Below are 25,167 nucleotides of genomic sequence, written 5' to 3' on the forward strand. Positions count from 1 at the left end.
ATGTGTTTCTATAGTGCCAAATGCTCCCTTCATTATACCAAAAATGACATCGTTTTTCATGATAGTGTCTCCCACTTGATTGTAAGCTCGGTAAAGGCAGAGATTATTTCTTTATTGTTCATTGTTGTTAGTATTGAATAAATGAACAAATCTATATAGACTTCTGCCTGAATTCAATCTAACTTATGGCAAATAATAATGTGGATTTAAACCAAATCCCATCAGAAATGTATGTTGTAACACATCCTTTCTCCTCACACCACCTGAGAACCAAGAGTAACAAACATGTCATACTTGTTCTCACAGATCCAGAGATTGGTTTGCTGTAGGTTTTCCAGGAGTCACCACTGACAGTTTTGACACTGAATTGATAAGATCTCCCTGGACGAAGACCGTACACAATGCGTCCTTCTGATTTTCTGTTGCTGTAGGGGTTGAAGACCGTGATTGCATCTCTGGGTAGCCACTGCACTTCAAAGTCATCGTAGTCTGTCCAGTCTGGTGGCCCCTTCCAGGTGATGGCCAAGGATGTGTTTGCAACGTCAGTAAATGACATAAGACTAGGAGGACTTGGGGCTATATGTAGGAGAAAGTAAAAAATTACATAATCACTTCTATGCCATAACATATACAAATAAGATAGCTGAGTGACATCAGATGTACTCTAAGAGTACTTTGTAGGAAGAGATAGTGTGTTATGATCATAGGAGCTTGCACTTATGTGTTTACTATGTGTAAGGCACTGTTCTCAAGTGTTTTATGTACACTTTCTTTAATTTTCATAACCACAGCTTCCTTACCAGGGTGATGTGGAGCATGAGTATGCCAAGGTATTGCTTCTATCATATTTTGAGATGTGAGGGCTAAAGTCCACAGACTGTGTCCAGTTTCAGATGGCTTTGTCCATTGACCCCAGCATGGCACACAGATACATTAATGTTATCTGTGTGTACCCAAGGGGGGAAAAAAAATCTTAGGAAGCACTGCTCATAGACACATGATGATGACGTGATTAGTCCCATTTTATAGACAAGAAAACTAGGCTTAGAGATGCTCAATGACCTGTCCAGTTTCACTTGAGTAAGTGGCAGAGTTAAGCTAAGGACCTAGATCATTTTAACCAAAGTCTGTTTCCTTTATCCGCTGTACCATTGTGCCTTCCCAAGGTCAGGAGGTAGGCACATGGTACATTATTATTGACTTTATTTCTTCTTAATAAAACCATAATTAAAATGTGTCTTTGGAAGCTACTTCCCATCAATACTTGGCTGTTGTCAACTGGGCTTCTTACCTGTTCTGCTCTCCCCTGTGGCTTGGTTGCTGAGATCGCCACTGTGGGTTATCACATGCAGGGTGTACTTCCTTCCAGGAACAAGGCCATGAAAACCCCACTCTGTCAGGTCCTTTTCTTTCCAGTTTTCCTTCTTTGTGCCATTGGGATTATAGAGAATCAGCTCGTAAAAGTCAAAGTCCCCAGGGGCTGCACTCCAGCTGAACCAGAGACTGTCTGTCATGTTCCGACTGGATCCCTTGAGGTTACTCACAGAGGCTGGAACTGAAACAGAGGAGAAGCCTTTACTAAAAACAAAACAGAAAAAAAAGGCATTTTGGCCAACAGGTGAAAATAGGAGCTATGTTGGCAAATGGGTGAGGAGTTCCTATTGTAGAGTCAGATCTTGCCTCGATCTCAGGTCACTTAGGTTTAGGAGATTGTGGTCTAGAGATGTGGCACAAAATAAAATGAAACAAAATACAATAGGTGGTGGCTTTTATATGCTTGCCACGTGTACTCTCATGAACATATAAAATAAAATCTTCAGAAGTGATTGATTAAAACTGGTCAAATAGCTTATACTTTAGCTCATAAAAGGCCCTATAAGTGTTCATAAAAGGTTCCAGCCCCATCCAGTCAGGCCCATCTCACTTGTGGCCACCATATCATAATATCCCTCTCTGGGTCTCTTCACTTCCTCTCCAGCTTTTAGGTTCTCAATTCTTTCATGCTTTTTCTTACCAAGATCTTTACTAATGGTCGCTTTGACCTTTATATAAATTGGTTACACTGGCACATGTCCCATGGGTATGAGCATCATCGTTCTTTGAAGAGTGAAGATTGTTGTCCCTTGTTGGAGGAACTTTTAACATTAACGAGCAGATAAGAGAAGATGTGCCGAGAGCAGACTGCCCCAGAAATGGTAACATGTAGGCCAGTCTATTCATGCTTTGGGCTTATCTGCTGCTCCTTCCCATTCCCATCAATGGACAAACTGTGGACTTCCGTTGAGTGCCTGAAATATGCTCTTTTCATGGCTCCCCTCGAGTTTCAGTTGAAATGCGCTCTCTGTCTGACATAGTTTCCTGTCCTGCCAAGTCGCTTCCTGTCACAATGTGCTGTCTATTTCCTTCATAGAATTTAAAGTGATCCAAAATCACTTCCCTTTAAAAACTGCTATTCCCTGCCCCTCTCCCACCACGAATGCAGAGCTCTATGAAGTCAGGGGTGCCATCTGTCTTGTTCACTGTCATATTCCAGTGGTAAGCCCAATGCATGGGACACAAGAGTACTCACTCAAAAACTATTGTCAAGTGAAAAAAATTTTTTGAATAGAAAGATGACATAACGGGTTCAGATTATGGAAGAGGAGTAGAGCCAATGTATTTGCTGTCCAGAGAGATGTTTCTCCCTCTTATTTTCCTGGAATTCTTGGTGTTTATGTCTGTGGTTTTGATTCACAGCAGTCTGCTTGTTGGTTCGGCTTGCAGTTGCCCTTTTCCAGACCCGCCCTCAACTCCACCTACTTCTGGTAAAAAGAATACGGGTATAGCTTGAGTTGATACAATGGGTTATAGCCCTCTTGCAAGTAGAGGAGCCAGATTCATTTTTTCCATCAAACCCTATAAGGTAAACAACTGGAAGCAACAGAGCAGAGGCCACTACAAAAACCTTCTGATATACAATCAAATGTCTGATTTGGGTCAGAAAGCCTGAAGGTCACTAATTTCATATAAAGCTATACCCTGGATAGAATAGGAAATTAAGGAAAAATCAAGAAAAAGCCAGTGACTATTATGACAATTTCCCTGCTATTCATTACTGCTTGGGCCCTGATCTTACCTGTTCTCCCGAATATGAAAGACTCATTAGACAGCTCCCCACTGTGAGTCACAATCACCAATTTGTACATTCGTCCTTGCAGTAAGTTCTGGAAAGAAAAGCTCTGGACTTGTGGGTCAACCTGAGCTCTCTCCTGCAGAGTTCGATCTGGGTTGTACAGAAAGATGTTGTACCAGTTGAGCTCCCCCTCTGAGGAGGTCCAGCTGAAGGACAGGTGTCTGGTGGAGTTCTCTGTGATCTGCAAATTGGTGACAGCTGCTGGGACTGGAAAAGTCAAAGAGCAAGAAAGTGAGGCTGAGTTTTGGCATGTCCCTGACACAGCTTAGGATGATGCTATGCTTGCATGGACTCACTCAAATGGCAGCTCAAAACACATGGTCCCTAAACTGAGGAACAAAATAGAAACAGAAGCATGGACACACGGAACAGACTGACAGCTGTCAGAGGGGAGTAGGGAGGGGAATGGATGAAAGAAGGTGAAGATATTAGCCAAACAACATATATGCATGACCCATAGACACAGACAACAGTGTGGTGATGGCCAGAGGGAAGGGGTGTGCTGGGTGGAGGTGGGAAAAATGGGGGAAAATGAGGATATCTGTAATAATGTCAACAATAAAAATAAGTTAAAAAAACACATGGTCTCTGCCTTTAAAAAACATTGGCTTCATGAAGACTCTAAAGTGAAGAAACAATTATTGATGCTGAAACTTTTCATTTTAAAAAACAAAAGCACAAAAGAACAAGAAAAACCAATAATGGGAAAGTATCTTCAAAGACATTTAGGGGGGTATAATAATAAGTGCTAAATCTGACCTGTGTGACTAAATGTTTTTCTAATTTTAAGAGCTATTTTAGAGATCAAAAAACTATCTCTGAATGCCATCTGAGAGTTAAGAAATGACCATCAGAGGGAAGGGCAGTGGGAAGGAGAGAGTGGGTAGGAAAGAAAGGGGAAAGAAGACAGAAAGGGAAAATTAGAGTCAGGGATATGAGATAAAGAAGCAAGAGGAAAGCTAAAACCACTTTAAAAAAAGTTTACATTAGGATTTTGCAACCCCATTGGCTGTTAGTGCTACCTGTTCGCAAAGTAATCAAATGCCAAGAGAAACCACCTGCTTCGAAAATGTTGGCACAGATGCTTCCTGATTCCACAGAAATCTTACAATGCAGGTGGAAACAGAACAGGACATCTGTCTCAGTCTCTCCTGAGTTCTCTTCCCTTCAATGCAAACATTTTCTCAGGCTCTTTTGCTTTCTTCTCCTTATGCCAGGCCTTTAAAAGCTGGTATTTTCCATGGTTCCATCCTTTGTCCTCTTCATATATTATAACACTAGCTAAGCAATCAATCTTATTCACTTTATGAATTATTATGGCCTAATGTTTGTGTACCCCCCAAATTCATATGTTGAAACCTAACTCCCAAGGTAATGGTATTAGGAGGTAGAACTATTGGGAGGTGATTAGGTCATGAAGGTGAAGCCCTTATGAATGGGATTAGTGTCCTAAAAGATGCCCCTGAGAGCAAAGCTCTCTCCTCCTTCCACCACGTGAGGACACAATGAGGAGGCACCATCTATGAACCAGAAAATGGCCGTTGCCAGATACCAAATCTACTGGTACCATGATCTCAGACTTCCAGCGTCCAGAACTGTGAGAAACAAATATTTGTTGTTTAAGCCACCTAGGTGATGGTATCTTTGTTAAAGCAGCATCAACAGACTTAACTAGAATTTTTGTCCAAATTTTTATCTCTAGCTCACTTTTCATAGCTTGGGCCCATATTTTCAATGATCACCTCTCAATGAAACACATTCAGACATCTCAAACTCAGTCCAGAACTGAATCCTGTGTATTTCTCTTCCTTTCATCTAAATTAATGGGATATATTGTACCAGACACGCCAAGGAGAAACTCTGGAATCTTCTGTTCCCCCATCTGTACTCCACTCAGACACCAACTGTCACCTTACCTAATGTAGAAATATTTCTTGACTATATTTACTATTCTTCATCAGGGCCCCTGCATTAGTTTAGCATTTGACCCTTAGGATTTCTACAACTCCGATTGTCTCTTGACCCCAATTACCTTTCTTACTTCACCCCCTCACTGTGTTCTCACTCTATCTTCTCCAGCTACACTGACCTCTTTTCCCTCCAACAAGCCACTCACATTCCCAACTCAGGATATTTGTCTTGCTGTTTGCTCTGATTGGAGTTACTCTTTCCCAAATATCTGCATGATCCTCTTTTTCACTTCTTTCACATTTTGCTCAAATGTCACCTTTTTAACAAAATCTTTGAGGACTGTACTTTCTAAAATTGTAAGCTTCCAACACCTTTTATCCCACTTTCCTGCTTTAATTTCCTCTTTGGTATTTATTTCCATTTAACCTAATATATATATAAAACATATGTATATGTATGTGTAATATATATAATTATATATACGTATGTGTATATATGTGTATATAGAGTACACGTACATATATTATATTAGATATGTATATATATATATATATAATATATATATATATATATTTATCCTTACCTGAGGGCAATTTTTCATTGCTTTTTAGAGAGAGGAACAGAGAGAGAGAAACATCAATGAGAGAGAAGCATCAATTGGCTGCATTCTGTATGTACCCAGAACGGGGACTGAATAGGCATCCCAGGCATGTGCCCTGACTGGGAATTGAACTTGCAACCCTTTGGTTATGGAACAATTCTCTAACCAACTGAGGCATGCAGGCCAGGACTTGCTTATTTATTTTGTTTAGTACCTTCCTTCCCTACTAGAATATAAGCTTCATGACCATGATGGTTTGTTTTATTCATTTCTATGTGTCCAACATTTAGATCAGTGCCTAGCATATAGTAGTTACTCAATAATGAATGAATTAATGAACAGGTCTTCCCACTCTGGTCTCGTCTCCTTTCAATCCATCCCCATGGTCATCTGGTTTATATTTTATAAGGTATTAATTTTTATTACAAAACATTCACTCTCTGGATAAACAACATTTTTCGCAAGATGAAAAATAAACTTCTGTGCAGGGTATGCCAGGTAATGTGTAATCTGGCTCCATCCCGCCTTCCCAGCCTCACTCTCTATTGTGCAACATGCACTTCCGCCATGCCCCACATCTCCCTGTTCCTTCTCACACCTCTCTGTCTTGGCACAGGAAAATTTGTCTGCACAGGGTGTCTGGGTGTCTCTCTACCTTCTCTCCATATAAAGAACTATTTCATCTTTCATTAGAGTACTGAAATGTCACTTTTATGAAGTCTTTCCAGGACTTCCAGTCAAGATGGAGGCATAAGTAGACACACTTCGCTTCCTCACACAACCACAAAAAGGAATTATAACTAAATCTCAACACAAATAACACCCATAACTGTCCCAAAATTGAACTGCATGGAAGTCTAACAACCAAGAATTTAAAGAAGCCACATTTATCCAGATGGGCACAGACACAGAGATAGGGCAGAGAGGCAAGGAGATGTGGTGTGGCATGGAGAGGTGGTGATGGTGGCAGAATGGGCATGGGCAGTCCAACATTCATGTGTGGTGGATAAAAATCAGGAGGGATACCTTGAGAGTAAGCAATCCCAGACCCAGGCCAGACAGCACAGCCAAGAATTCCAGTGCCAGGAAGGTAAATACCCATAACTTCTAGCTGTAAAAACCAGTGGGGATTGGGTTGGCAAAAGAAACTGCCAGATTTTCAGGAAACTTCATTTAAAGGGCCTGCACAGTCTTAAAACATATGCAAACCCACCGACTCTGGGATTCAATACCAGGGCAACAGCTGGAAGGGTGCAAGCAGCATACGGGAAGTGGATGAAGTGACTGGAAACAGGGTGAATGCCAGGCAAACAACCAGAAGCCAGGCAGCAGCATAGTCCCTTCTCTGAACCCCCCCCCCCCCATGCAGAGCTACAAAGCAATAAAGAGTGTTGCCCCACCCTGGCAATTACCTAAGGCTCCACCCCACACAATTTATAGGTGCCCTTTACAGGAAGTCAAAGCAGCTCTACCTAATACACAGAAACAAACACAGGGTGGGTTCCAAATTGAGGAGACAAAGAAATATGGCCCAGGTGAAAGAACAGAACAAAACCCCAGAAGAAGAACTAAACAAAATGGAGATAGCCAACCTATCAGATGCAAAGTTCAAAACACTGGGGATCAGGATGCTCAAAGAACTCACTGAGTATGGCAAAACATGAAGAAAGGAATAAAGGTTACACTTGGTGAAATAAAGAAAAATCTACAGGGAACCAACAGTAAAGGGGAGAAAGCTGGGATGCAGATCAACATATTGGAACATAAGGAAGAAATAAACATTTGACCAGAACAGAGAGAAGAAACAAGAATTAAAAAAAAAAAAAAAATGAGAATAGTATAAGAAGATTCTGGGACGTCTCCAAACCGCCAATCTCTGAATCATAGAAATGCCAGAATAAGAAAAAGAAGTGCAAGAAATTGAAAACTTTCCTAATTTGGCAAAGGAAATAGACATACAATTCCAGGAAGCACAGAGAGTCCCAAACAAGTTGGACCCAAAGAGGACCACACCAAGACACATCATAATTAAAATGCCAAAGGTAAAAGATAAAGAGAGAATCTAAAGCAGCAAGAGAAAAGAAGAGAGTTACCTACAAAGCAGTACCCATAAGATTATCAGATGATTTCTCAGGAGAAACTTTGCAGGCAAAAAGGACTGGCAAGCAGTATTCAAAGTGATGAAAAGCAAGGACATACAACCAAGATTACTCTATCCAGCAAAGTTATCATTTAGAATGGAAGGGCACATAAAGTGCTTCCCAGACAAGGTAAAGCTAAAGGAGTTCATCATCACCAAGCCATTATTACATGACATGTTAAAGGGACTTATTTAAGAAAAAGATCAAAACTATGAACATCAATAAGGCAACAAATTTACAATTGTCAACAATTAAATCTTAAAAAAAAACCCCAACAACACTAAGCAAACAACAAAAACAGGAACAGAATCATAGGTGTGGAGATCATTTGGAGGGTTATCAGCTAGAAGGAGGAAGGGAAAGAATGGGGGTGCATGGATTAAAAAGAATAATTGGTAGGTACAAAATAGACAGGGGGATGTTAAAAATAGTATAGGAAATGGAGAAGCTGAAGAACTTATAGCATGACCCATGGAAATGAACTAAGGGGGACATTGCTGAAGAGAAGAAGGGTACTGGGTGGAGTGAGGCAAAGGGGGAAAAACTGGGGCAACTCTAATAACATAATCAATAAAATATACTTGAAAAAAAAGATTTTCCAATTCCACCTACGCTCCATGTTCCCCTTGGTGTTGGACATTCCTCTCTTATATAGGACTCTTATCAAAATGTATTGCCATTATTTTCCCATGTGTCTGTCTCCGCCACTAGTCAGTCAGTTAGCTCTTCCAAGACAAGAAGCATGCCTAACTCATCTTCAAGTCCATATGACCATCACCCCACTTTCAGACTTAGGTACTTAATAAATAAATAATCAATTAGACCAGTGCAGTCTGAATAATGGCCCCCAAAGATGTCCCTGTTGTAATTCCCAGACCCTCTGAATTTATTACCTAATGTGGCTAAAAGGACTTTGTACAGGTGATTAAGTTCAGGATCTTGAGATGGGAGCTTATCCTGGATTGTCTGGGTGGTGACTGATATAATCGCACAAGTCAAAAGATGGATGAGAGAGGCAGAAGAGTAAAGAAGAAGATACAGTGACAGACACAGAGGTTGGAGTATTACCATTGCTGGATGGGATCCACAAGCCTACTAACCTGGGGGGCCTCTAGAAGCAGATAAGGGCAAGGAATAGATTCTCCCCCTAAAGTCTCTAGAGAAAACACAGCCCTAACTTGATTTTAGCCCCATAAGACCCATTCTCAGATTCTGACCTTCAAAACTGTAAGATAATAAATTGATGTTGCTTTAAGATGCTATGTTTGTGGTAATTTATTGTAACAGTCATAGGGAACTAATAGAATCAGTTTTGATGAACAATTTAAATTGGACTATGGTGGGCTAAAGGCTGTGTCCATCGACTAACTGACGTGGAAGTGTAAATCATGAAGAATGTTCCTCCCATGTCAAGAAATATATAAAATCTCCCAATTTTGCTTCTTCCTTCTCAGCCTACTGTTCTCAAGGAACAGCAGATACGGAGATATCTCATACAAAACAGGAGGCTTGTGTGAATTACCTGTTCGGCCTTCAGTTTGGGCTTCTTTGCTAAAAAGGCCTCCGCTGACAGTTAGGATCTGTATCTTGTATTTCTTTCCTGGTGTTAGGTCTTCAAATTTGTGCTGCTTAGTCAAGGCTGGCTTTGATGTGTTACTCAGAAGGATCCCATTTTCATTTAGAAGTAGGATATCATATCTTTCCGCCATGCCAATAGCTTTTTGCCAACTTACTATTAACGAATGACTGCTGTATACATTGTCTGCAATTATTCCCTGGACAGATGCTGGGACTGCAAGGGAAGAAAAAAAGCAGGTTCTATCATTGACAATAAAGTAACTAGTTGAAAGAAACTCTGCTAAAGCAACTGCAGATAGAAGGCCATGCCTCATTATTGCACTGACACTTGCCATGTACCCTTAGGAGAAAACACTCCTTGCCCTGAATTATCTGTAGAATTGCTTTGATTCTTGATCTTTTCCTCTGAATTTAGCCAGGATCTTGAAGTCAAACAAGTAGAAAAATTCATGGAAGTGACACTGATAACTATGCAGTGTGATACTCATGTGTTTTTCTAGAGAGTGGAAAAAGGCTGAAAAAAATATTCAATATATATAGTTTGGAATATATAGTCACTCATTTGGACTTTCATTCTCAAGTTTAACTCAAGTCAAAGCTTTGAGCTAGGCAGTAGCATATAACAGTGCTTGTACTATGGCTCTTGATGTGAAAGGCAAAAGAGTATTATTTGTTAATATTTTCTGTCCTCAGCTAATACTTTTTCTCATTCTACATAATCTCCTTAGAAGAACTCATGCACTCCTATGGTTTGAATTTTCACCCATGATGACTCCCAAATTTGAACCCTCGGTTCAGATTTATCTTCTATTTTTTGTAAATTACATCTCTCTCTGGATGTTCTGCAGGTGCCCAACTCCCAAGATGACCAAATTGGACTCATCTCCCTCCCATAACTTGCTTATTGTCCTTTGTTTCTATCTCTTGGTCCAAGTCAGAAACTTGGGTTGTCATTCTTACTTATCTATGTATAATTAATCATAAGTCTTTTCATTTCTGTCTCCCAGGTCTTATTTCTCTTGGATTTCTCCACTTCTCTCCATCTGCACTACCATTGGCCTTGGACAATATCCTCTTTCTCATACATTATTACAAGTCTCTTGACCAGTACCCTTGATTCCTCACTTCTCAGTTTCAAACTACACACTGTATTTGACATATTTTCATAGTACACCCATGCTGATGACCCTTCAGTGTTTCTCCATAATTCTGAACACCTTAACAAGGCATACACAGCCCTTCACAATTTGTTCCATCTACTTGCTTGGCCACATGGATCACATTCTTCATTCTATAATACTAAGTATTGTGTGGGTCCTCAATGTGCTAAGCTTTCACCCTAGACCTTTGCTTTTTCTGCTGGAACCAAGTCAGCATATGTTTCATGAGGATGCCTTTTTAGTGTCTGTTTAAACATTACTTTCTCCTGGAACTTTTCTCTGACTCTTTCTGTCTGCTCCTATAGCACCCAATAATCATTTTTATTTTAGCACTTACCATGTTGTACCATAATTGTCTTTTTACTTCTCTGTCTCCTTCATTAGATAAGAAGTTTCTTGAGGTGAGGGGTGCTTTCTTGCTACTGGATTCTCATTTTCTAACACAGTGATTGCCATATGGTTGGAAATATATATATATATCTCTTCATCTCATATATATACATATGTATATCAATGAGATGTATATATACATATATGTATATATAAATATTTGTGTATATATACATATATACACATATATGTATATATGTATATATATGAGATGAAGACATAGTAGGGCCCAGGTTCCACAACTACATAAATGGTAATGAGAAGAAAGACATCTATTAAGTAGAGAGAGCATGAGGATTGGAGCCAGTCAGATCGAGGTTTAAATTATAGCTCTAGATCTTAATACATGTATCTTAGATAATGCTTCATAAACTTTCTGAGTCTTACTTTCCTCATCTGTAAGATAGAGATAATGATCCTTGTTCTAATGTGACTAGAGATAACCTTAAGTGCCTGGCACATAGCAGGTACTTGTAGATTAATTTGTTTTGAAAGTAATATATTAATAGTGATAACAATATAAATAAATGGATACATTATTCATTCATTTATTACTTGTCCTTTAACTATCATAGATGAAGTAGATGGCATAGGTATATATGTATTTTTAAAAAAGAATTTTGAGGAAGGGGTGAAATTTTCAAAAATGAATATTTATAGAAGTCTGCCTGTCAACATTTAAATCCTTTAGAAGTTAAAAAGTTTATTCAAATAATTTGGTTCCTAATTACCTTTCATTTGTTTGGAAAAATCTCTATTAAGAAAGAAAAATGCAAAGAAAAAAAATATGAGAAAGGCTCTTGAAACCACATTCAATTGCACAAATTTAGGTGGTTTGAACTGGGTGTTTTTGATTCGTGAATGGCTCAGCCCATTCTCATCCCCTTCTGGAGAACAATTTGGCCCTTCTCCAGGTGGCTGCTTACCTGTCCGTCCAAGCGCATCTATCTGATTCCTCAGGGACCCACTGACTGAGGCAATTGCGATCTGGTACTGTTCCCCGGCCTCCAGCCTGTGGAATGTGTACTCCAAGACATGCTTGGGGATAGTCTGAGAGTCAACCTTTTGATGCTGCCTGAATGCTGACACTATGTAGGAATCAACATCTCCCCCACCGGGAGTCCAGTTCACCTTCAGGCTATCTGTTGCCCCATTGGGAGAAATGTGAATATTTTTGACAGTGCTAGGAACTAAAAGAGAAAACAAATTTAAAAGTCATCACTTACAGAATAAACTGCAGAAATTTCAATCAAAGCTTTCGTGCCTCTTATGTTTTAGCATTTACTGAAAGTGTATATGTAGAAAAATTGGTGTCAGTTTATGTATCATCTTCCTTGCCTCTTCTGCCTGAACCAAAGTTAATGGGGGAAGTTTTAGGGAAATCATGGCCGGTGGGTAAAAGTGAACAATGCCAGTGATAGAGTGAGGGGCTGGTTAGATTGCCTTGGTCCAAGTCTTGGTTTTCTCATTTATTAGCTGTGGGACTATAGGCAAATTATTTAACCTCTGTGAGTTTGTTTCATCATCAGAAAAAGGCAACGATAATAATAGTAACCAGCCCATAAAGTTGCGAGAATTGACCAAAATGTACGTGTAAAGTGCTTTGCTGTGGGTCTGGTTCATGGTAAATTATTAATAAACATTAACTATTATAACGACACAACTAAAAGAGGTTCCAAAGAAGTGATACCCAACCAACAGAGATATTTATACTTAATCTGTATGCCTCACAAGCACCAATTCTTCACATCAATTCAATACTATTTCTCAGTAAAGATTAAAAAAAAAAAATTTCCCATACATCATACTTTACTTTTGTTAGTCCAGCTTGGACAACATTGTTGTCACCGTCAAGATAACTTTCTCCCCTTCTTACCATCTTCCTTTTACACCTACAAGTCCTCAACCAAGATGACACCTGGTTACCTAACCTGCGAAATACAGTTGACCCTTGAATAAGGTGGGGGTTAGGGGCACTGCCATTCTCCCTCCTCCATGTAGTTGGAAAGTTGAAAGTGTGCATATAACTTTTGACTCCCCGAAATCTTAACTGCTAGTAGCCTACTACTGACCAGAAGCCTTACCAATAATGTAAACAATTGATTCATTCATATTTTGTATGTTTTATGTATTATATACTGTATTATCACAATAAAGTAACCTAGATGAAAAATGTTATTAAGAAGATCATAAGGAAAGGAAAATAAATTTACAGTACTGTATTGTATTTATCAATACAATAAGTTTATATCATATATTTGTTTACAAGGTGAATTGTCTGTCTGTTAATATTGTCTTACAAGATACAAGCCACTGTAGATGTTATATGTACTACTAACATTAAACATTAAATATAAAAAATGTGAAAAATTTATTTTAATTTAGAGGTGTAATGATTCATGCATTAATAATGAAGAAGTAGAAATGGTAGTCTAGTATAATAGATGTGATTGCTTTATGGTAGTAAAAAAATTACCAAAAATTTTCCAATATACTTATTGAAAACAACCTGCATATAAGTGGACCCACACAGTTTAGATCTGTGTCGTTGTTCAAGGGCCAACTGTACACTACTGTAACTAGTCAGATTCAAGATCCATATTTCCAATTACCCGTGAAGCCCTCAATGAAGGCTGACTGCTGCACATCTCCACTGATCGTCAACACAAGAATTTTATACTGGCGCCCTGGTGTTAGGGAGGTGAATCGATACTTGGTTGCAGTATTTACAAGGTGAAAAGAAGGAAATACTTTCATGTCATTGTAGAGCAGTTGAATCTCATACTGGTCGACATCCCCGTCAGCTCGTGACCAAGTCACCCAAAGGTCTTCAGTGCTCCTATTCTGCAATGTTAGGTCCTTAACAGGCTCTGGGACTAGGGAGGGATATTAGAAGACACTTCAGGAAAGTGACTGATCAGGGTTTACTTACACAATAATTTATAAATCACATTCAAGGAACTGGTAAACATCTCCTTTTCCCAGATAAACCACTTGAATCACTTCATGCATAATTAAACAATACAAATGAAAAGCAAGTGTCAACATTGTTAAAATTATAATTCTTTTCCTGATCTAATTATCAAGTGATTTATGATTTCAATCATAAAACAAAAATTCCAGAACTTTAAATGTCACAATGCAGGAGGACAGGGAAGAAAAATGGGACATGTGGCCTTCTTGCTTGCTTACTATACTTGCTTTTATCTCCCAATAAATATTCTGTAATTGTAGGCCATGGCTTGGCTGAATGATGTTAGCTCCACTGAAACTTACTGGAAATGTAATTTACTGATAACTAAGTAGAGAAAAATTCAAGGCTCAGATAAATTATTTACTTGATGACCTACAAGTCCCAATGGAACATCAGATTTTTCAATCTTTCCACTTACTTGTTCTCCCATTCCCTTGTTCGCTGGCTTCATATTGTCCACTTCTTGTACTAACAGTGACACTGTACAACCGTCCAGGGACTAGCTTAACAAATACACACTCATTTTCAGACTTGGGAATGCTTTTTGTTTGAGTGAAGTTGTTTTTGTTCTTAATGGTGACTTCATAGTGGTCAAAGTCTCCAGTGGCATGCACCCAGGATACTTTTAAATAGTCACTTCTGGCCGAGTTGCTAATACTGACTCCCTGGACCTTGTCAGGCACTGAAAAAGAGAACAGAGAACAGCTAAAGACTTATTGATTTTTAGTGAGCATTTGGTCACAGATGACAACCTGGGACAGTAAGAAAAAGTGAGTAGATTTTAATTGTGTGTACTAAAAAGAAAAATCTTATATTTTTCCATCACACAGTTTTGGAGGGGAAAGATTGTTTTATTAATTGGAATGATTAATGGGTTTTTTAAAACAGAAACTGATGAATTAATTCTAATTCTGTTGTTAGCCTACACAAAATATCATGTACAAAATGAAACATTAAACATAATAACTGATGATTAATATGAATGATGGTGGTGATATTAAATATTCCAGCATACCTTGGTGATTCAAGACATGATAAAAAATCACCAAGAAGAGTATAAGCAATCCAAAAAGAAAAGTGGAAGTAGAGGAAACACATATAATTAATTAGCACATGAAGAGATGTCCAGCATCATTGGTGATCAAGAAAATAGAAGTTTGGGCCATGGCAAAATACCATTTTACACACATTTGATTGGTAAAATTCAAAAAGCTGATAAAACCAAGTGTAAGGGAGAATGCCCATCCACATGAGATTAGATGAATGAACTGGTATATAGTGGTCATAATTAATTTCTTCTTAACTCAAAACACAAAAATATGGATTTCTTGGTCTTAACATTAAAACACAAAATATGGATGAATCTTATCAACATACTATTAAGTGAAAAATATTTAAGTCCCAAAAGATTATATACTGCATAAAAGATACCCTTTTTTATAATGTTAAAAGAATGAAAAAATTTAAAGCCCACAATTTTAGGACAACAGATAAAATATGCATGATGGAAAGCAAGAAAGAAGATAAAAATTAGAGTCAAGTTGATGGTTACTTTGGGATGGATTAGTGAGGAGGAAACCACATGATTTGACATAGATTAGTGTCAAGTTCTTAGTTTTTATTTTGGATAGTGGTTTCTCACGTACATATTAAATTATTAAAGTTTTTGTTTAAATTAAATTAAATGCCTAAAAGTAAAATAAAAGTAGCAACTGATCATAGTTTCCTAGACCAAAAATAATGATTAATCCAATTTTGTGCACTTGAGGTTCCCCTGATAAATATATAAACAAACAAGAAACCCTGCGTAGTTATGGTTTTTTTCTCAATTGATCAATCAATAAATAAACCAATAAATACTTTTTAACAGGAATAGTTTAAAATAAGACATTCTGTATTTGAGCACAGTATTACAGATATTCTAATTTTTCATTTGGGACTGTACTTTAATTCAATAGTAGGTCATAGATCCATTACTATTTAGCTAAAACTGAGTATTATAAAACCTCCACTGCCTTGCAGCATACCTCTTCAGGGGAAAGGCTAAGGGAGTAAACCCCGACAGAAAATCCGGAGCCGGAGTCCCTAAGGCGGTTTGACGTTGTAGTCAACACCGGCAACTCCTGCGGCGCACCTGAACCCAAGCTGTATCGACTCCGTCTTTCCCTTGGACCCTTCAGCTGCGAAGAGAGGGGGGGTCTGTTGCTTGGGCAACAGCAGACCCTCCATATCACCCTGCCCAGGCTCTGTAGCTTCAGCTTCACTGGAGAGGACACTCCAGCGTCATCGCAAGATGTCGATTCAACACGGGAGGAGACAGATACCATGTCACTCCCGAGTCGGACTGCACAGCCATTCTCGGCGGTGCAGATAGACTCTTAAGAAACTACACCATCGTCTCTCGAGACGGACGGCTGCCGACGGGTATTATAAATACATGAGAAAGGAGCATTGGAAAGAGGTCTGAACTCAGATTCAGGGTATTAAAGTTGTATCCCAACACTAGTGTGTCCTCTAGGTCTATGTGGCCTCAGTCTGTGATTGGTAAATCAGAGATTTCTCTGCTGGCCACATGCCAAGCCTATGTCCAAGTCTTCTCTTCCACTTGCCCCAAAAGCATGAAATAACCCAGAAATATCAATATCTTGGCATTTTTCATTATCTTCCTCACACCTACAAGTTGCACTACTATCCTTTGTTGGCTTATGTGTACTGGTTAATTTTTGTATTGGAAATAAATCTCACCATAGATATGAAGCAAGGACAGGTATGTTTTTCTCAAGATATTTACCTGGAATCAATTACAATGTTACTAAAATTTAGTCATCACAGAGTTAAGGAGAAGAAATTCTGAAGTGACATTGTATTCATGGGGTAAGAAAGGTCAATGATGCAAGCAATATACTGAAGGCAAAGCAATAATTATAGAAAGAAACACCAGGCTGAATGCCATGCAAAGTCAATAAGGGGCTCTCTGGGTGGAACTGGAGGTAATTTGTAAGACTTGCCTTGCTGCATGGTGAGATGATGTGATACAGAATTAGAAATACTGATATTTTCACCCGAAATGCTGAACCAGAACATTAGAAAAGAAAAAAGGCCTGGAGACAATCAACCCAAATCAACAAGATGATAACTCAGACATGACTCCCCAGTTAAACTGATCTGTCAAGGGTAATGGTTTGCCTCGGTTAGTCATGCAACAAATCCAAGTTCATGTTGGTGAAGAGTCAAGAGGGTGCTCTGAAAAGAGGATCACTTTTCTTGCATTTAAAAACAATCTTAGCAAAAGGCCTTGCAATATAAAGGTCACATGGATAGGAAATATTTGTAGATTGACACCAAGGAGTTAGTAGTTGACATATCCTTTCATTTCTGGTGATTTTTAGGCTCCACCATGATCAACATAAGACACTATGATTATCAATATAATTAGACTTTAAATAAGTAGAGTGTAGAGAATATTTCTATATCCTTGATCACTGCTTTCAGGGATGGCAATAGGTAATGGAAATAGCCTTGAACTTGACTACTGGTCAGCCATGTGACTGTGGAGAAACCAGTTTCTCTCTGGGACTTTTTCTCCAAATGAGATGGGATTAGATTATTCTTTGAATACTTTCAGTGCTAGCATGATGTAACAACATAAATCAGTGGTTCTTGAACCTTTTTGAGGTAACAGAATCTATGAGAATCTGATGAAAACTATGCACCCCATGCCAACCCCCTGCCCCCACCACCAATGTGCATACTTACCCTATCCCCAACAACTTCAGGCGCAATTTCCGGGATTACTACAATCTTAAAGTCTACCCATGGGGCACCAGGTGAAAACCCTTGAGCCCCCTAACTAATTTCTGATTCATCAAACATTTATTGAATGCCTACTAAGTTCAGGTTTTCATGGAAAGCCTGACATTTTAAAATGTAAATATCAACCCATAGCTCAGCTGGAAAGATTTGACAAAATACTAATGTCAACCTTAAGCAGAAATCTCAGATGTAAACCTCAGGAAGCAAAAGTATTTTGGGGAAATGCTAGTTGTCAAAATTTAGTTCTTTCCAGCACAGCAGACCTGGCACCCATTGCCTTTGCTAAGATTCTGTTCTTGGCCCCAGAACTACAGGGGTTCACATTTTCACTTGTGTGAAAAAGGATGAACAGAGGTCATGACCAACAGACATTTCAGGAAGAATATCATGATGAAGAGCTTGGTAGGCTCTGGAGTCACTCAGAACTGGGTTTAAATCTTGGATTTGAAATTAAACAAGTTAAATAGTGGGAAGGTTACTTAACTTTGAATCTTGCTTTCCTGGTCTGTAAAATGGGAATAATGATAATAATTACCCCAATAAGAAGTTTTTAAGGGTTAAAGTAGTTAGTATATATAAAGCCAGGGTCTATCAATGAAAAAGTATTCCCTAAACAGATATACTCATTACTATGTTTGAATATAATATCAATTCTAGTCATGAAAGTGGTGCTCATCTTATGCTGAAGGTAACATCTGCTCACATAAGGGGTTTCTGAGGTCAAAATATGAAGACCCCATTACAATTTTATGACTTCGGTGGCCTCTAATCTTAGCATTTTGGAAATATTGCAGATCTAAGGTGTCTGAGCCACACAGTGAGCTGGCTCTTACAGAGCCTGTACCTCTTTGCAGGCTTACCTGTCCGATCTTGGCTGAAGGAATGATTTTCATACTTGCCACTCCTTGTAGTTATGGTCACATGGTAGAGGCGGCCTGGGGTGAGGGAGCTGAAGGAGCATTCGCTGACAGACTTGGCAATGACGAGGGACTGAACCACCTTGCTGTCATGAGAGAGTGTCACTACATAGTTATCCACGTCTCCAGGAGCTGGCAGCCATGATACACTGAGATAGTCATTACGACCAGAATTGTTTACCGTTACTCCACTCACACTGGCAGGGACTGTGATGTTAAAAGGGGGAGAATATAAATATAAATATAGATATAAAAAATATATTTTTAAAGCACAATCAAAAGTGTAAGTCATTTATTGTCATCAGCAACAACAGTGTGGACTCAGGAAATCTAATCTGATTACCTACGTGGATAAGGAAATATTCTGGAAGTGGAGTGCTCTTACTTCAGAAGGCTAACCAAAATGGAAATGCCAGGAGGCCTCATAAATGCAAGGGAGCCCCTATTGCATTTTTATAGTGTGGCTATAAAGTATTGTAAGTAGAGGCATTATTACATAAATGTGTCAGGAAATTTGTTGTGCAGGAAAGGAAGCAAGCATTCCAAAAGTCCAAATGAGTGGATGTGAACCAGCCTCATCAATAAAGATGTTTCAGGGAAACAGTGAAGAATGCAATAGCTTTTCTAAAAAGCTTATACTTAGGGATAGCTTTCATCTTTTGTGATGAAATTATTTATTCCTGTTTTTTTTTTTTTTCTCTTTGCAAAGCATTTCCTGCCCTCTAGTGGCAAAAAATAAACCTAAAAGTCTATATTTGAAGCAGCAAGTGTGGCAATTGACCCAGTGTGGGCAGAAAGAACTATTGTGGTGAGAACGGTCTTTCTGATGTCAGCCGTAATCACTGACTTATTTTAATTGGAGTTTAGTGCCACAGATATTCACTGAGAACCTGTGATTTTCCATGTATACAAAATGGAAAAGCATGGATGTTTTTAAGGAGTTCCTTGGCTAGTAGTAGTTTTGCAAATTAATCAATGTGGCATTGAGGAATAGTTGTACCATGTATCAGAAATAAGTACAAAGTAAATAGTACTGCTAGTAGTGACTATCAGAATAATAAAATCTTATGGTATATACAAACTGTATGACTGTTTTCATCATTATAGATTAATTTCAGCTAAATATTTTCATATAATTGTCAATATCAGCCCATCACATTTAATGAATGAGATTTGGCATGAAATGACTATCATGTCACACAAAGGTTTTTCAAGGAGTTCCTTCACACTTATTAGGGATTTTAGAAAATTCAGAATTTATTGTCTCCTGTGCTCATCCACCCCCCAATTTCCATTCCTGGGAGAGCAGCATGTACCTTATGGATGGAACTGAAGATCAGATATTAATCTATTTATAGAATGTTTAAAAATGGAACTCTGGAGGTTCCATGTGTTCTTCTTACCTGTTCTTCCTTCCACCACTGCTTGTCGGGAAGAGATCCCTCCACTTACTGTTGTTACCACCACGGAGTAGAGACTGCCTGCCTTGAGGGAGTGAAAGCTGAATGTGCAGGTCTCACTGGAGACATTTTCATTTTTGATGACCACATTTTCATGAATGAGTAAGACTTGGTAGAACTCTACATCTCCCACTGCCTGGGTCCAGTTAGTAAACAGGCTGCTGATTGTCCCTTGGTTGGCCACATGCAAGCCAGTCACTTGGGCAGGGACTAAAACACAGTAGGCAGAAGAAAAAACAGATGACACTTAGTCATGCTAGGGAAGTATAATAAAATTAAGTAAAAAATGAAGACAGTCTTGAAGATGCTAAATATATACATATATTGCTATAGACTCTCAGCTCTATTTCCTGTGGCATATGGCAAACTACTCGCCTAACAGAGACTCTACTATTATGAAAAAGCTGCCTCCATGAGAAATCAAAGTGATTTTGGATCCAAGGATGAGATGATGCAAGCATATTAAATAGTTCTGATTAAAAATTTTTAATAACGAAAAGCTGCTTAAAAAAAACTTACTTAATGTGATTTTATCTGTCCTCACCCCATGAGAACTCAAAGCCACACCGTCTACCAGAGCTGATGGTTGTTATGACTGGTATTGGGAAATCTCTTCAAACTTATGAAGTCTAGAAAACTGGTTAATTCTTTACTAGTATAGTCTCAAGAAGACTATTATTATTATAAATGAAAATGTTATAATAACAGAAATTATATTATCATATATAATAGCAATAATAATAATACAACTACTGAGTGCCTGCTATGTGCCAGTTATGTGCTTTATGCTTTATAGAGATTATATTATTTGATAGTTATTCAAAACTCCTTTAAGTTTATTTTATTATTCCCTTTACTGAAGAGGAAACCAAAGACCATGAAACATCAGTAACTTAGTATCATGGTGCTAATGAATAGTTAACCTGGGGTTCAAAGCCTAATCTGCCTAACCTGTGAGCCTGAGCCCTTTTCTTAATTAGTAACTACTGTGATTTCTAATCTCTCCATTGACAAATCTTTTACACAGATCTTGAAATTGGCACTTGATCAAAATACATCTTCTGTGTGCTTTTTCCCTGAACTATGATAATAAAAGAGACTGACCTTGGCACAACTCTTCTTAGAGTTCATTGGCTTTTGGATTCAGATACAAACATATTCATTAAAAAATATTATTTTGATAAGAGGTGGTCAAAAGGTACAAATTTCCAGTTATAAGATAAATATGTTGAGAGTAAATCCTTTGAGTTCCTATCACAAGGAGAACATACATTTTTCTCATTTTTTCTTTTTATTGTGTCTATATGAGAGGATAGATGTTACCTGAATCAACTGTGGTAATCATTTCATAATTCATGTAAGTCATTCCATCACACTAAATGCCTTAAACTTCTAGTGATGTATGTTAATTATTTCTCAATAAAGCTGTAAAAAATATTGTATATGATCAGAAGATTCCATTTTATTATAAAATTTATGTGTAAAGCACAGGAATTAATACACCAAAACAATTTTGAAAAAGAATTATAAGATTGGAGGACTAACATCATCTAATTTGAAGACTTACTGGAAAGCAACAACAATGCAGACAGTGTGCTACTGGCCAAAGGATAGATACATAGATCAATAGAACAGAATTGAGAGTCCAGAAATAGACCAACACATATACAGTCAACTTATTTTTTACAGTGATTCAAGGGCAATAAAATAGAGAAAAGGTTATTATTATTTTTTTAAACAAATAGGGCTGGAATTATTAGATGTGCATATGCAAATAATTAAAACTTGACCCATACTTGAAACACATATAAAATTTATCTCAAAAGAAATTACACACCTAAATTTAAAACCTAAAAGTATAAAAACTTCTAGGAGAAAAATCTTTGTGACATTACAGTAAATAAAAATTTCTTGGATATGACACCAAAAGCATGATCCATAAAAAAAAAAAAAAATCTGATAAATTGGGACATCAAAATTAAAAATATATGTTCTACAAAATACAATAGTAAATTAATGAAAAGACAAGCCACAGACTTGGAGAGAACACTTCAACACACACTTATGATCACGGACTTATAAAGAATTCTTAAAACTCAATAATAAGAAACAAACATGGGCAAAATGTTTGAAAACATCTTCTTCCCCAAGAAGATAAATGGATGGCAAATAAGAACATGAAAAGATGCTCAAAACCATTAGTCATTAGGGAAAGGCAAATTAAAAACACATGAAATACCATTACACAGTTATTAGAATGACCAAAATTTAAAACAACAACAACAAAAAAACCTGACAATATCAAGTGCTCCTGTAGATATGGAGGAACTAGAAATTCCCTACATTGTTGGTGGGGATGTAAAATTTTACAGCCACATTGGAAATCAGTTTGGTAGTTTCTAACAAAGTTAAACATACACTTACCATATAACCCAGCACTATAAGTGGTGGGAATAATGAAAATGATCTTAAGTCTAAAATAATGTATTAGACTACAATTTCTAGCAGGATGATGGGCTACATACCATGAAAATCTCCCCAATGAACACAACTACATGTGTTGGATAAAATATAAAAATTTAAATCCATTAATGAGTTGTCAAGAATGCAAGGAATTCTCAGATACCTAAAAGTAAGTGCTAGAGAAGTAATTAAATTATTGAAGCAGACTTTCATCTTGAAGGCATCTTTTAAACACACATTTAAGCTTTGATTTTATAGCTTTGCAGGATCTACATAACAGGAAGTAAAGTGTAGTACTTTCTCAGGCTGAGGAACCTCCTAAGTAACCCTGTGTGTTATATTCTAAGTGTAAGTAAAATAAATATTTCCTTTTTTACTCCCTACATCACCTCAACCTCCTTAACAATGGGTGGAAGAGAAAAATTTCCACTAGAATTCATAACCTCAAGACAGCTTTAGTGAATTTCATAAAACCTAGGTGATCAAAAAAACTCTCAGGATGACAATTTAGATTAAAATAGGTCTGGGTTGATAGTAGTTCTGTGCACTTGAAAGAACAAAATGAAAATAAAGTTCTTTTTGAAACCCACTTTCAAGCAAGTCATCAAAAAATTCAACAGAATAAAATCCCAACATAGTGAGTTTACAGTAAAAAGTTATAAATATTTAAGAAAGTAAAGCATCATGTGCAAAAGGCAACAAACTCAACAGACAACAGAATTGCACTCCTGAATATTTCAGATATTGTAATTATCATAAATACAATGTAAAATAAAAATTTTTAATGTGCTTACAGCAATAAAGGAAGAGAATGGAACTATGACTAAAGATAATCAAAGAGAATGTTTAGAAGTGAAAAAAAATACCAATTAAAATTCAAAACTCACACTTCTGGCCAAGATGGAGGCTTAGACTGACACGCTCAGACTCACTCTACAACTAGAAAGGAATACAACTACCTCAAAACAAAAGATAACTAGAAATTCCAGAAAATAAAACTGCACGGAAGCCCAACGTATGAAGTTATAAACCAGCAGCATTGGTCGGAGAGGTAGGAAGAGTGAAAGTGGGTGGTGCTGTTTGCGGTAGCACCAGGGACAGCGGCAGGGAGAGCAATCCCGGCTCCAGTCGAGCCCCAGCAGCTCCCGACCCCAACGCTGGGAAAAGCAGCCACCACATTGCCTCGGACAGTGAGGCCCAGAGGGAGGGAGGACGGATCCCAGTCTCCCAACAGAGAATAACGGCAAGAATCCATCTTGTACCCCTGCCCCCACACAAAGCGCCACAGCACCGGGAAATAGGTTGCCGATCGCCAACCGTTGCTGGGTAGTGACGACAAAGCACCACAGAGCAGCGAAAAAGGTTGCTGGATCACTGCTGGTCGCTGGGTTGTGACGAGTACACAGGCTCCGCCCCCTATAGCCTGTCCCAGAAGCAAAGCAAAATGCAAATCTGTCAAAATGAGGCAGATAACTATAGAAATCCCGGTGACACAGCTCACCAGGCAACAGGTGAAGAATCTGACAGATGAACAAATAAGAAACCTATCAGAGGCTAATTCAGAGCTATAGTTATTAGGTGGCTTACAGAATTAACAAAAGATTTGGAACAAGACGAGAAAGGACTGAAAGCCACTCATACTGAAAACAACAAAAACACATATGAGACAAGTGGTGAAGAAATAAAATCCAGAGATCAAATCAACAAACCAGAACATAGAGAAGGAACAAACAGTCAACCTCTGGGACAGCTATAAGAGATTGAACATACAAATGATAGGATTGCCAGAGGGTGAAGAAGAAGAAATAGAAATTGAAAAATTAAGTGAAAATATAATAAAGCAGAACTTCCCAAATTTTGGGAAGGAAATAGACTTACAGGTCCAGGAAGCACAGAGAGTTCTAGAAAAATTGGACCCAGGGAGAAACACTCCAAGACACATTATAATCAAACTGTTAAAAATTAAAGATAAAGAGAGAATCTTAACAGCAGCAAGAGAGAAGAAAAGAATCATGTAAAAAGGGGTCCCAATTAGACTATCAGCTGACTTCTCAAGGGAGACCCTACAGGCAAGAAGGGACTGGCAAGAAATATTCAAAGTAATGAAAATCAAAAACCTACAGCCATGAATACTCTATCCAGCGAAATTGTCATTCAGAATAGAAGGGCAGAGAAAGTGCTTCCAGGACAAAATAAAACTAAAAGAGTTCATTAGATCCAATCCACTATTATATGAGATGTTAAAGGGACTGGTTTAGAAAAAGGAGGATCAAAACTATGAACATTAAAATGAAAACGGCATCACAAGAACCAACAACAGAAGCTAGGGAATTTAAACAAAGGCAAACTAAATAGGCAACAAGAGTGGGAAAAGAACTATAGGTATGGAAAACATATTGGGGGGAGGTCAGTAGGGAGGGGTAAGGGGGTAAGGGAGGGAGATGGTACAGGAATTAAGAAGCATAGTAGGAGGAAATGGAGTAGACAGGAAGAGGTTGAGAAGAACTATATGCACAACCAATGGACATGAACTAAAAGTGGGGGACAACTGGAGGGAGGGGGGCCACTGGGTGGAGGGGAGCAGAGG

General features: G+C 38.2%; 1 protein-coding gene across 2 annotated transcripts in view; it reads right to left on the reverse strand.

The window, feature by feature from the left end:
• PTPRB (protein tyrosine phosphatase receptor type B) overlaps positions 1-25,167 on the reverse strand; it is a 106,878-nt gene that overhangs the window by 34,855 nt on the left and 46,856 nt on the right. For both annotated transcript variants that reach the window (XM_090273619.1, XM_090273620.1), the window contains 9 exons: positions 20,061-20,327; positions 18,601-18,864; positions 14,346-14,609; positions 13,566-13,829; positions 11,880-12,143; positions 9,348-9,617; positions 3,116-3,379; positions 1,292-1,555; positions 295-576 (listed from right to left, as the gene is read on the reverse strand). In XM_090273619.1, coding sequence (XP_090129745.1) covers positions 295-576; positions 1,292-1,555; positions 3,116-3,379; positions 9,348-9,617; positions 11,880-12,143; positions 13,566-13,829; positions 14,346-14,609; positions 18,601-18,864; positions 20,061-20,327 — 2,403 coding nt within the window. The remainder of the gene's footprint in view (positions 1-294; positions 577-1,291; positions 1,556-3,115; positions 3,380-9,347; positions 9,618-11,879; positions 12,144-13,565; positions 13,830-14,345; positions 14,610-18,600; positions 18,865-20,060; positions 20,328-25,167) is intronic.

Source organism: Furipterus horrens, unplaced genomic scaffold, assembly GCF_987537825.1.
Source record: "Furipterus horrens unplaced genomic scaffold, mFurHor1.1.pri manual_scaffold_4, whole genome shotgun sequence".
NCBI lineage: Eukaryota > Metazoa > Chordata > Mammalia > Chiroptera > Furipteridae > Furipterus > Furipterus horrens.